The sequence below is a fragment of the Macrobrachium rosenbergii genome, chromosome 15 (assembly GCF_040412425.1).
Source record: "Macrobrachium rosenbergii isolate ZJJX-2024 chromosome 15, ASM4041242v1, whole genome shotgun sequence".
In the NCBI taxonomy this organism is placed as follows: domain Eukaryota; kingdom Metazoa; phylum Arthropoda; class Malacostraca; order Decapoda; family Palaemonidae; genus Macrobrachium; species Macrobrachium rosenbergii.
In genome coordinates, this window is record NC_089755.1 from 46,104,275 (window position 1) to 46,118,164 (window position 13,890).

The 13,890-nt window shown below is 35.8% G+C and overlaps 1 protein-coding gene across 7 annotated transcripts in view; it reads left to right on the forward strand.

Annotated features, from left to right (window-relative positions):
* The window catches only part of LOC136846645 (uncharacterized), a 72,048-nt gene that overhangs the window by 11,835 nt on the left and 46,323 nt on the right, over positions 1-13,890 (forward strand). For all 7 annotated transcript variants that reach the window (XR_010855468.1, XR_010855466.1, XR_010855467.1 and 4 more), the window contains exons 6-14: positions 138-378; positions 1,180-1,317; positions 2,673-2,884; positions 3,081-3,218; positions 3,460-3,723; positions 3,982-4,162; positions 5,766-5,947; positions 8,587-8,713; positions 8,904-10,026. Coding sequence is in view for 4 of the 7 variants with exons in the window: in XM_067117565.1 (XP_066973666.1) it covers positions 138-378; positions 1,180-1,317; positions 2,673-2,884; positions 3,081-3,218; positions 3,460-3,723; positions 3,982-4,162; positions 5,766-5,947; positions 8,587-8,713; positions 8,904-10,026 (2,606 nt within the window). In the remaining 3 variants the exon portion in view is untranslated. The remainder of the gene's footprint in view (positions 1-137; positions 379-1,179; positions 1,318-2,672; positions 2,885-3,080; positions 3,219-3,459; positions 3,724-3,981; positions 4,163-5,765; positions 5,948-8,586; positions 8,714-8,903; positions 10,027-13,890) is intronic.

The window sequence follows — 13,890 nt, forward strand, 5'->3', positions numbered from 1 at the left end:
TTGGAATGTAGTCAAACAGCACAGTATATTACAAGTATTGGTTTTGTATAAAAACTTTTGCTATCAAAACATATTGTCGTCATCGTTTATTGTATATGTTTTACAGTTTGTAGTGTTATTATTAATTATTTTTTCAGTTTGAGGTGCATAGCATTATTTTGAAATCCAGCATGCCTGGTATGGACTGGACGGACTTGTGTGGATTGGAAGACTCTGCTCTTGAGACTGTCTTGCACTATTTGTACTCTTGTAGTCTACCTCCAGACCTCTCCCCTGCCACAGCTCAGAAGACTATTGCTGCAACACGACACCTAGGAAACTTTGAAGATTTCAGAAAGAAGTGTGATATCTTTATCAAAAATTCTAATCTGAGAAACAGTAAGTGTGGCTTTAGCAATATCTTTTATATCAATATAGGCAGTATAAAATGAAAATAGTGTTTAAAGGTATGTTAGGAAATTTTCAGTCAGTTATTAACCTTTGTTTTACATACTTGAAGCTTCTGAGCATAGGTTTGCATTGGGCATAGACTAATTTTGATTACATGTCACAGATGTGACCAATTGGAAATTGGTAAACATAATGTTTTATGGAGTTGTTTACCATGGTCTTTATTGTGCAGTACTACTCTTTAAATTTGCTAATCAAAAATTGTGTTAGTGTTCTATTGAATGCTCATGTCCAGCCCCACTTTTATCTTACACCTATTTTCAATGTTTTACTCTTTAAGGAAGAGTTTGATTTTTCTGTCATTTATCTACTAACCATTTTAAGGACTACCATTAAAGGATTTGAACTTGAAATCTTACAGCAGAAGAAACTGTACAGTATTGAGATTAATATAATATTAGAGATACCATTCAGTTTTAGTATCGGATGCTTATTGATAGTTAACATCTCATGGATTTCATGGATTGATTGGATTACAAAAACGTTAAACCAAGAACCATTTGTCATTGTTTATTGTATCAATATCAATGTGTAAAGAAAGACATCTTGTACTTACCCTTTGGTAACACTTTAATAACTACTTTCAGCTAGATTAACTGGTACCCAGGTGTGGATAGTTAACAGTTGCTATAGTTGACATTATAAGTCTTATTTATAATAATAAATCATTGGCATAACAATAAAAGTGTATCTTGTGCTTTTAGAATATTTTTGCACATATACTTTTAGGATTAGTATGCTTGATGCAAGAAGTTCAAGACTGTGTGGAAGCAATGGCTCAACTTTTCAATCCTGGTGATCCTTCTGGGACGAGTCCTTCTCATCTTATCTCTGTTTTGAAGGCAGCTCTCAGACAAATGGCTATTGGTAAGTAATGCAGCCCTCAGACAAATGGCTATCAGTAAGTAATGAAGTCAGTATTGTAAAAACATGATATTATTCTTTCTATGATTAAAGCATTTCTTTCTCACAAATTTATCCATTTCCATTCCATCCTTATAGTGGGTGTTCACTCATATAACAATAGGTTAATTTGGTTTTTATAGATAATTTTTTTCATGGTTATTAGTTCTTTGTGAAAAAATTAGATTACTTGATGATAACAGGGAAATGAAAAGGAATCAAAATGAATATAAAGGAAGCTGCAGAATTTGTTTTTAAAAATGTTTTTTGGATAGTAAAAATGAAATGTAATCATTACAAACAGGTTAATCATACAGAGCCCTTGTTTTATGTCCATATGTCCTTTGGCACATGTTCTGTTGTCTTGTAGGCAGAAGAAGTCAGAATGCTAAGGGTGTTGGTTACTTATGTGCACCTTTGACCTATTGGTGGGTAATGACTATCCTCATTTTTCGTGTGATTGTGATGTTAAAAACATAGCTACAAGAATCTTCCTGGCCATTGCTTTGCCAGTTTGGAAAATTTACTTCATTAATATAAAAATTCATCCATTTTTTCACTATCCTGTTATCATCAAGTAATCTGATTCTTTTTCCTTCAGAAAAATGTATTTATGATCACTGTTATACACAAGTTGCATTAAGTAAGGTTCAAGTAAATGTCTTGGTGTCTTAGTATTGTGCACTGAATTCAGTTATTACCCATTATTTAAATTCAGTTTTAGGTATAAATTTTGATATTGCAATACTTTTTTGTATGCTACTTGTACTGAAGTTAGCACTAAGAAGTGAGTTTATTGGTTATCTCTTGTGTTTTGACACACTATGAATGAACTGGGCAGTAGTTAAGAGTAAGAAGCAAGATTGTTATGTGCCTCTGGCGTGTGTAAAATACTGACGTCAGTGTTTTTCTTAGCTTATTTTTCTGGATATTTTTTCATTTGTGTCTTTTAGTATAGTACACACCCCCTCCTCTTGTGAAGTGGTAGGTCTAAGGGGGATGCAGGCATATTCAGAAGTGGTTATAGGAATAGTGAGAAGCTTAACCAAAGGCTTCAACTTTTTTTTTTATTTTACATAAGTAGGCTATGAAAAATAGTATCAATTTTTTAAATGTGACTTAGAGATTGAGTTTTTGGTTTTCTAACAAGAGACTTTTAAGCATTGGTTGAACAACAGTGTGAAAATTTGAAACAAATCCCTTGGAGCTTGACTCAGTAAACTTGAACATTTTTGTGTTGTGCATGGCAAAGCAATTTAGTATAGTGTAATATCTCTGTACAGAAAGTGATCTAGATAACTACATTTTTCTCTTACCAGGTGTTGTCAAAGTTATTGAATTAAGCCAGGAGTTTGAACACTGCGGGCGCAGGCTAACGCAGGAAGAACAACACGAAGTTATGCGTTACACTCGTTCTAGACTCCCTCCTATCTTGGCAACTGTTGTCAGGCTTCTTGCCAATGTTCGAGCATCTCTGGCTGCTCTTAATCACCACACTAGGCAACAGCTTTCGCAGCAACTTGTACCAGAGGTTTGTGCTAATCAGCTACTGTAATACATTTAATGATTATGTAGAAAATTTTATGCGGCTTAATATCATGGCTTGATTTATTTTAGTTGCATTGTGGTATATCGTGTGAAAATCTGAATCGTACAGAATTCTGAAAGTTTTAAAGTACAGCAGATTAAAAAAAATTGCTTATTACTTACACTATTTTGGTCTGTAGATCAGCTCAGTGCTCCAGACTCTCTGTGTTGATGTTGGGTCACTGAGAACAAGTTTAGAGCTGATTATTCAGTCCTCTTCAACTTCACTTGAATCTGCACATTCACCAACTCACCTCTTGGCTAAATCTTTGCGTAATGTAAGTACTGTTTCAACATTAATGATTAATTTAGAGAGTTTGTTTGAATTATGGTAGTTATTTTGACTCAAATTTAAAATACGTATCTTGCTTTTTTGTAAGAATATGCTGTGGAATTGGTTTGTCTTACAGTATAATCTCAGTCTCTGTGTAATTTTATTGGGAGTCTTATTATTTAAGTTTCATTGTGTAGCAGTGATTTTTTTTTAATGTAACTCATCATATTCTCTATTTATTCAAGGATTTACATCTTCGAGAACTTCAAAAATTACGGATTTTGCAAGAAAATCTGACCTCATTCCTCAACTCACTTGTCCATAAAAAGGAACAGTTTGAAGAGATGGGAGGTGGAGCGCGTATAAGAGGTGTTGCCAGAATCATTGAGCATTTCACAGAAGAATTGCCTGTTTTGACTTTGCGACTAGAAGAGGCTGCTGCAGCATTAGAAGACATGTTGGAGTGGTCAGAATTCAAATTTGTGTTTAAGGGTGCAACTTCAAAAGTGGTAAGTTACACTTTGATAAGAAAGTTTATATGTTAAAGGTAATGTGAATGGAAAGTAAGGTCAGAGAAATAGTACCATACACATTTATGCTGTACTGTATGTACTTTAACAATGATTAATTTTTAAGAACCAATTTTACACAAAAGTTAGCAGAAGTTTTAGCAGTAGGTGTCAGTCTTGCTTGCTTTAATGAATTTTCTGTGAATGTACAGCACATAATTTTTCAGAGCTTTAAGAGAAACATGTTTGTTCATTCAGGGCAGCATCATTGAACGTTTGGTAGAGCACCGTGGAGTGGTCGAAGCACTTGTGGTTGAACTTGTAGAACGTGTTAGTCACCCGGCTTTTACTGCATCACTTCAGCATCTTGGATTGTTGGCTCCATCACAGCACCCTTCATCGGGTGATTCTATGTCTCCAGATGATGTTAAGGGACAAGGTGTGTAGAGGACTTCTCTTGTGTTGTCCCAAACCCATTACAGGCAGTCCCCAGTTAACGGTAGGGGTTCTGTTCCCGGCCGAGCGCTGATAACTGAAAATCACCAATAATTATGGTAATAAATGCTGTTTATGACATCATAAGTGCCAGTAAACCACTTATCGGCGCCGTTAACTGGTGCTGATAAACTGCTGGCTGACACTGATAAGCTGCTTACCGATACTGATAAACTGCTTACCAACACTTGCAAACTGCTTACCGACACTAAAAATCGCTTACCGTAACTGAAAATTTGGTTAACAAAGTTGTTAGCCAAACTTCGTAAAACCGTAATGCTGTTACCCGACGCCGCTGATAAGTGAGGACTGCCTGTAATTTTATGTAACTTATTCATTCACCTTGCATGAACCCCAGACATGCACTCAATTGAAGAAGATGAAAAAAATATAATAAACAGGTGTCTTAGGTAGGTTGTGACTTGAGCATAAATTCCTTGCAGTCCTTGGTAGTTAAAAGAATCATTCTTTGTATGGCTGCCAGATGGTTAACTGCTCCCAGAGAATCCCAGATTTTTGGAACTATTCAAGATTACCACTTGTTTTAGCAAATTTTTTTCCCTTATTTCATTCTTTATTACTTCATTCTCATGTTGAGCGATAGCATAAGTACTGATGTGTTCTGTGTAACCTCAGCATAGGTTTGTCACAAGCAGCGGCACTTCCCTCCCAAATTGTGATTATGCTATTTGTAATTGCTGGGTTCAGAAGACATGATTTTTACAATAAAACATTATTTTCCACAAATCTTCATTGTTTATGATTACTAATTGGTGTGTAGAAAAAGTTGTGTTTTGTAAAAACAGTGTGTTATTTCACTATTTATTATTGGTACTTCACATATAATGAAATTGGAAGGAAGAGGAATTTATTATGTTCTGTTAAATTTGCGTTGCTCTTAGGAAAAGTGGGAATAGTTGTTTTAAAATTTAATTTGAAGATTGTGTGAATTTTGGTGGCTTGAAAAAGTGTTTCTTTCAAAGTAAAGGGTTGTGATTGAGAAAGTGTTGTTTCCATTTTGAATGTGTTACCCCTAGAGATGGTTTAATGCATTTTTGATGTACCAGTAGGATTCACCCCCCCCATAATTCTCTTGATGTGACTATAAGACAAAAACATAACTCCTTAATTTTTGCATAATATGGCTGATGATTCAAAAGCAGACACTGCGTTAATAACTTCGCACAGTTCATTTTTGAGAAGGTACATTATTGTTGTTTGGAAATTAACAGACAGAAGTCCTCATTTTGGGAGTATCACTTCCTCAAATCATGTCGGGAGTCAAAAAAATATTTTTTTCTCCTTTTCTTTTAATCATAGTTATTGAGATTAAGTTGATCCACATTTCATCCCAGATACTCAAACTAAATAGTATGAAAGTTTTGTGGCCTGTATTATTTACCAAAATAGTCCCTGAAGAATTTGCGGGAAGGGAATTTAAGAATACTACATAATTGCAAGTGAAACCAGGTTCTGTAATATGAGAACATGTCCTTTTATTGAAATATTGAAATTAACAATGTTAATGCTGATTTTCTATTATGTAGAATTTGTCAACATGTCACCAACGAATTCAAATTCTCCGGGCGATTCAGAGGGTCTGGAGGATTCTGTGTTGCCCTGCGATTCCAATTCACCAGAGAACTCAAGTAATGACAGTAGAGGCAGGAATTCCTTATCAAATGTTGAGGCTGGTGTTATTGAAGATCCCTCTGACAAGTCTTGCAAGGTAAGTTCTTTAGAAGTGACTACAAAACAAAAAATTCACAAGACATTAAGTTTTCCATACACACCTACATACATGGTCTTTGAACCATGTCCAGTGGGCAGAAGTAGCAGTATTAACTACTTTGCAAGCACCACTTGGGGCCTCAAGGCTCATAATTAATTTTTCACTTTTTCGTGGAATTTAGATGAGAAACAAGATCAGTGGGCTTGTGTAAGAAAAATTAATCTGATAAAAGATTCTTGTTTTGTCCACCTTATCTCTCATATAGCCCAAATCTCAATTTTCGTGGGGTGATCAAACTGTTTACTGCCCTCAAAGGACTGAGGAATGGAGGATCCTTACAATGAACCTACATTGTGAGGATGAGCTGCTTTAGGATGTAAAATATTGTTAAGAAGAGTTGGTTAACTTTTGATAATAAGAGCAAGAGGCTCACCATGTAGAAATAGCTGCTAATAGCACAAAAGGTCTATGTATTTATTATGTCATAAATGAAAGAGTTAGGAAGTCAAAAAAGATGGCTCTTGTAAACCTGTTGATGTATTTAAAGTTTGGCCAGCTGCTGCTACTGGTTCCAGTGAATTAGTTTCTTTCATTTATGTAATGAAAAGTAGATTGGCACCTCTAAGTCTATATTTACAGTAAAAGTAATATCCAAATTACGCCTAAAACTAACAGAAGTGGAAAGAGCGCTGATTGCATGAACTTGAACCCTTGCCTTTATTGCTTCACCTTCCTTTGTGGCCTCATAGGCCCAGGGGAGCCAGTATGACACCATGTTATAGAGACATGTTTCTTGAAACAGCTTGTCAAGAGACAGTATGGATGCATTGCTTTTGAGATATTTTGTCCTTGGATAATTATAAAGAGCTCTTGACTGGACACAGAATATCCTCGTCACATGTGGTAAACAAAAATTTATGAGGGAATGGTGGATGGTATAATGGATTGGGCTTGACTGCCAAGATGTGTGGGTCTTAGCTACAAGTTCTGGTGATAAAGTCATACCCACCAAATTCCAACTCTGTGGAATGAGTTATTTTATTAGACAAATTGTGCAGCATACTGACCCATCTGGAAGAAGAAGATCCAGCAAAAGTCACCAGTAAAGGCTCATATTGTGATTAGGTAAGGAACCCACTCAAGTCCATAAAATTCAAACTTTAGTAATGGCCACCTGTAGCACTTCATGGCTGAAACTAACATGATGTAATCTTTCCTATGAAACTGGAAGAAATTGTCTATTTAGAGAATAAAGGTCTGAGATTAACACCATGGAGACTGCATAATTGTAGAATTGTACCCACTTTAATTAGTAGAGATTGAATCTTGGTGTTCTGCGAGACATGGAAGTTACTGTCTGCTTCCTCTTAAAAGGCAGGTGAAATGTTTCTAAGGGATCTTGGAACCTGAAGAAGTGCAGTTGATGTAGGAGCTTCTTTCGGGTTAGAAGACACTGGAATGTGTCCACCAGTGTTGAAAGTTGTATCACTATTGTTGCAGCCAAAGAAAGGTGATGAGAAACATGGATATGCAATTGGTCCAAAACCTGTCTGTTTCATGTCCTCTCCAGGCAGCTAGATCGAACTGGGCTGATCACTATATCATCAGCTTTTGGTTAAGGCTCGTAGAAAGCGAGTCCACAAGAGCCATCCCCCACAGGCTCCACAGTGTCTTACAAATTCATGGATGCAAGAAAACAAGTAAATTCTAGCAAGTGTGCTATCTCTATTGCACTAAATACTATGCAAATCGGAGAAAAAAATGGGAAAAGTCTCAAGACATGAGAGGTACTATTATCAACAATCCCGAATATGCAACTGCTTCTTATCTAGTTTGCATCCCAAAGCAGGGGGTAAATAAGACAAAAAGCAAGAAAGACTCAATAAATATTAGTGAATTGTAACCATAGCAATCCAGTTCCATGTAATGTACTAGCTAAACAGCATAGAAGAATATTGCTAGATTACTGAATTAATTGAAAAAAGAAGTGGAAAGAAGGAAATAACAAAAATTGAATAAAGCAAAACAAGGGAAATTGCAAATGCAAGTAAATGATTTAAAGGTAGTCCAAACTGTGATGAAAGCGAACTGGGGACTCTGAGGTGCAAACACTACTGTAGACCATGAAAAATTGTCACTGTTGTGTGATTATGTTTGAGACTCCAGGTAGTGATCACACAGTTGTTGATACAACTACTCACAGGATTCCTCTTAAATACACATTGGTGATTGAACAAAGTAAGTGTCTAATTTTTTAAAAAGTTATGTATTGATAGTTTTCTGTTTACCTTAGAAAAAAAGTGACTTGGAATTATGCTTATTTAAATAATTACATTATGGCAAATTTTGTATCGCTAAAAGAGCACAGCTGTCCTCATTTAACAACAGACTGGTAGTTTTTAACTCATGTATAAGTGTGTGGGACATTATAAAGGTGAACATTTGAGTACAGAAATATAGTAGGGACAAGGAAATTTTATAAAAGTGTTTAAGGATATATGCATCCAGAATTGTTAGCTCTATTGAAAATTACGGCATTACTGCCGTAAATTAAATATGGTAATTGAGTGAGAGAGGATATCCTTTCTATTGTCAGATGCTATAAAGCGTGTAAACAATTTTTTCCCATTTTTCAGCTAAGTTTGGTCAGGAGAGTATGTGAACCGCCAGATTCCCGTAGCAATCCACTTGCCATCAACATTGGTCGCTTGTTACATGATCCCCAGCTAAGTGACATGACCTTCGTTGTGGTCCCACCAGCAGGTATGGTATTTTTCCCCCTGATTTTTGTGTTATGGTATTGATAGAAATAACATTAGCTTTTTATGAACAAGTATTATGTATGCAGAATGTATAGATTCTGAAAAACAAAATGCTTTGAATAACATTCAGAGCAATGTGGTAAATTGAATGCAGTATGGGACATTACTCTGACATCCAGTCTTTCTCACAGATGATGAAGCATCTCCAAGTTCAAGCCAGGAGGACTTAAATGTTCTGGAAGGGCATGATTCACATCATGGTATAAACAAGGATTTTCTGAGGGAGTCCATTGCTGACTCCAGTGACCTTAAGTGTGGGAGCATCACGCCACCTTTGCTTAAGATGTCTTCAACTGTGGTGCGTAAAGTTAAGAAATCCCTGAGCCTAGATCGTCCGTCCGTTCGTGCAGTTATGCCATCACAAGCATATAGTCTTGACTGTGATGCTTTGACTTGTTCTGATCATAATTTAGTGCCTGGTAGTGTTCTGGAGAATAGAGAACATAGCCAATATTATGTTGCTGACTGGAAGTCTGCATTTAGAAACTCAAAGGGAAATGAGAACTGTGATGCTAGATCTGAAGAAAATATACCTAAGAGTGAAAGCAAAGGGAGTTTTCGGGCTGGTGAGGAATGTGGCATTATTAATGTAAAGAGTAAAAGAGAAATATTGGAAAGCATAGGACGAGTCGATTGTGATAAAGTGTGTGTTGACATAGGTCTTTCAAGTAAGTTAAGGAACTCTGTGTGTTTAAACAGAGAAAATAAACTTGATAATTCTGTGATTAGATGCTTGGAAAAGCTTACTACTGAAGATGTTATAGATAACAGAGATATCCAGAGTAATGAGTTAGAAAAAGAAAACAGTGGTGTGAAAGCTGAAACTAAGAAAGATTCTGAGACGTGTTCGAAAAAAATTGAAGACATATCAAGAGAAGATTTAAAGAAAGAGTTTGAAAAAAGAAAAGAGGTGGAGAGCTCACAAAGTGTTTCTTCACAAGTCTTAAATAATTCCCAAAAACAAAATACAACTAAAGACAGCTTACTAGGGAAGTCAAATGATTCTCAGAGTTATGGGGATGTTAAGCTGATGAAGTCAACAAGTTCAGAAGCATTCCAGAAAGAGAAAATAGGAAAAATATGTGTTGCTAGGGAAACCAGCAGTAGTGTCATGCCACAACCAGAAAGAGATGGAGGGGAACCCAAATATGGGTGGGAAGGAGTTGAGCTGAAGGCGCACAGAGTTGTAGTTGCTTCAAGATGCGAGTGGTTCAGAAGAGCACTTCTCTCAGGCATGCGGGAAGCCATTGACAGGTCAGTAAACTAAAATGTATCAGATTATTCTTTAATCAAAAGCAAATTTGAACACTTGGTTTGAAGATGTGCATTAAATGTTTTTCCTTGAATGGCTTCCTACATTCAGATACAGAAGAAGAGAGTATTCATTTAGGTGTGCATTCTTATGATTTATTGTTATAACCATAGTCCAATATTAAGTACGGTAATCAGACTTAGTTATTAAACGTGGTATGTTCCTGAATAAAAGTTTGATTGATGTAATGGTAAGAGACCTTGGTACACTTGGAATATCTTGATAAACATAGTTTGTGTTGTTTTTGCATCAAAAGTTTGCCGGTATTCCAACTATACACACAGTTGATACAGATGTTATATGTAATTCACTACTGTCTGGTTTTGATCTGGGACTTGAAATAGTTTTGGGAAATTACAGAAATCTACAAAAGAAATATCCTCGAGACATCTATGAGTATGTGTGACAACAAGGGCCCTGACTGAGTGTTGTAAATAGAGTTCATTATCTTGTTGAGCTGACAACATGTGAAGGAGGCTGAATTATTTACCTCTAGTACAGTATTAGTATGGCATGTGTCTCCTGGTGATTTATTGAAGGTGTTTGTCAGATTTACCTACCACGGTTAGAAATATTACTGGTTCACGATTGATTTTCTTGCATCCTTGTTACAAAGCCTTACTGTTTAACCCTTAACCTTTAAGGGACAGGCTAATTATATACTGTATCATGCAACCCCCCAGTCTGGGCAAACTTTAAGATTGGCCAATTTGGAAAAAAAAACACATCAGTGGTAAGTGGAAGGTATGCAAATGCATATGGTATAAGAAAAAAATTCTAAAAATTTTTCCCTACCTTCCATGGGAAGTTGAAAGTGACTATTTAAACCCTGTGTGGGGCCTCTTTTACAAAACACTCGTAAATTTTACCAAGTTATACGTTTTTTCTAATAATTTATTTTATTTTGTAAAATCATAATTACCGTTCACACAGTATCATAACAGATAAGAACTAAAATCAGTAACAAATGCTGATTATATTTGTTGTAGAATATTTACGTAAATTTACTGAGATCGGGAGGTGCAGTAACTTTTTTGGAGGTATATATACATGTTTTTTCTAATATTTCTTTGCAAAATTACAGCTGTAAGTGACGTCATACCATAAAAGATAAGAACTAAAACCAACAGCAATCCTGGGATATATTTATGAACAAATCAATAAAAAGGTGTCATGGGAAAGAGAGGAGCAAGACATTCTCCCTTCAAGTCAAGAACAATACTGATTCCCTGAGACACCCACGATTGAGCTGAGCTGAATTCTTTAGTTGCCACCATTCATTTATGGGCCGTTCGTATGGCACATAATACTAAAACTCCTCAGAGGGGATCTGTCCACCACCCAAAACCTGTTTTAGATCCTCTCATGAGGGGATCCATCCATTAAGGTTTAAGGGATGGTCTAATTATATATCATGCAACCCCCTAGACTGGGCAGACTTTAAGGTTGGCCATTTTAAGAAAAAAGACGTCAATGGAAAGTGGAAGGTAGGCAAGTGCACAAGGTGTAAGAAAAAAAATTATAAAAAAATTTTCCCTACCTTCCATGGGAAGTTGAAAGTGACTATTTACAACCCTGTGTGGGGCCTCTTTTACAAAACACTCATAAATGTTTTTTCTAATAATTTATTTTATTTTGTTTTGTAAAATTATAATTACAACTCACACAATATCATAACAGATAAGAACTAAAATCATTAACAAATTCTGAGCATATATGCTGTAAAATATTTACGTAAATTCACTGAGATCGGGAGTTGCAGTAACTTTTTTGGAGGTACAGGGTACAGTATACATGTTTTTTCTCATTTTTCTCTGCTTTTTTATTTATGAGCAAATAAATAAAAAGATGTCATGGGAGGGGGAGGAGCAAGACATCCCTCCATCAAGTCAAGAACAATACTGATCTCCCAGAGATGCCCACTGATTGAGCTGAGTTGAACTCTAAATTTGCCACCATTCATTTATAGGCCATTGAAGTGATGGAAACTCTTTCTCGCTTGATACAGCCAAATTGTATGACGTATAATATTAATACTCCTGAGAGGGGATCGCCCATCACCCAAAACCTGTTTTAGGTCCTCTCTTGAGGGGATCCGTCCAATAAGGGTTAACTAATCATGCCAGACTATCAGAGGTCATGTGATATTGTAATAATTCAAGGTTACGCTTCTAACTCACTAACCAAGGAAGGGCACTTTCACTAGTAGTAAAGAACTAAGATTTGATTATTTCATTAACCCTTAATGGACAGGCATCATCATATGAGTATCTGTAACAGGTTTTGACTAATGGTCTGTAACAGGTTTTGATGGGCAAATGGAAAAAGGTGTAACCAGTGGAGATGTTTAGCCATGAATTGATTCATCATCGCAAGGATAGGGGTCAAATGCAGACCCCCGAGACCTGATATCCTATCACAATAGTGACAAGCTTCCGTTAACCGGAATGAATACGTGCCAACCCTGTGCTATAAGTTCTCTGATAAGGGATTTAGCCGGGGCGCTGCCTAAGGCAGACGTAACTGCATGAGGCTCTCGCAGCTCCCAGACTGAAAATAGGGTTTTCATTTCCCTTCGGGTTCAAACCCCGTTTTATATTACGTGCCATATGATGTGGATGAATTTAGCGGAAAGATGTTCATAGCACTTCAGTGGTCCATAAATGAATTATGGCAACTGTCGCAGCTCAACACAGGACAGAGGGGGATCCGTATGCCTTGAGACTTGATGGGGAAATGTATTGTCCTCTCTATCCCATGACACCTTTTTATTTATTTGCTCATAAATATAACCCAGGGATTGCTCTTGGTTTTAGTTCTTATCTTTTATTTTTATGATAGTATGTCAGCTATAATTGTAATTTTGCAAATAAGTTTTAGAAAAAACATGTATACCTTACAAAAAGTTACTACTTCTCCCCATCTTAGTAAATCTCATAAATATTTTACAACAAATATTCAGTACTCAGAATTTGTTACTGATTTTAGTTCTTGTGTGTTAGGATATTGTGTGAGCTGAAATTATAATTTTACAAAATAAAATAAAATAAATTATTAGAAAAAACATGTATAACTTGGTAAAATTACCTTATTTTTATGTGTGTTTTGTAAATGAGGCCCCACACAGGGTTGTAAATAGTCACTTTCAACTTCCCATGGAAGGTAGGAAAAAATTTTTAGAATATTTTTTCTTACACCATGTGCATTGGCATATCTTCCTCTTTCCACTGATGTGTTTTCTTAAGTTGGCCAACCTTAAAGTTTGCCTGGTTGGGGGTTGTGCTCGATATATATTTAGCCTGTCCTGTAAGGGTTAAAGCTATGGTATATCAGAGCTCAAAACTTTAGAATTTGGAATAACTAGGGAAAAAAAAAGGACTGCCATATTATGCTCAAAGTTCAAAGATGAATAAGATAGAAGAATACCATCTTAGTATCATTCTCAAACTCCTGAAATAGATTACATTGTATACTTATCACTAAACTTTAGCTTAAATAATATATAGTACATATTTAAACTTTTCAACAGTGAAATGAAAATCAAAATGGGTAATTACACCAAAAACACAGAAAACTGTCAAATGAGCACTTGCAGAACAAAGAAGAGCACAATTAATTTAAAAATCAGAAAACCAAAGATACTTTCAAGACTAACTTTCACATGGCAGTAAAAAACCCCAGCAGGTTAAAATGGCAGGTCCCACACATAAAGAATATTAAAATTTGCTAAAAGCAAATTAGGGAAAGGGTGAAAATGAAAGTGAACTGTAAGAATGAATATAATCTGATGAAAAGATTAATAAAGA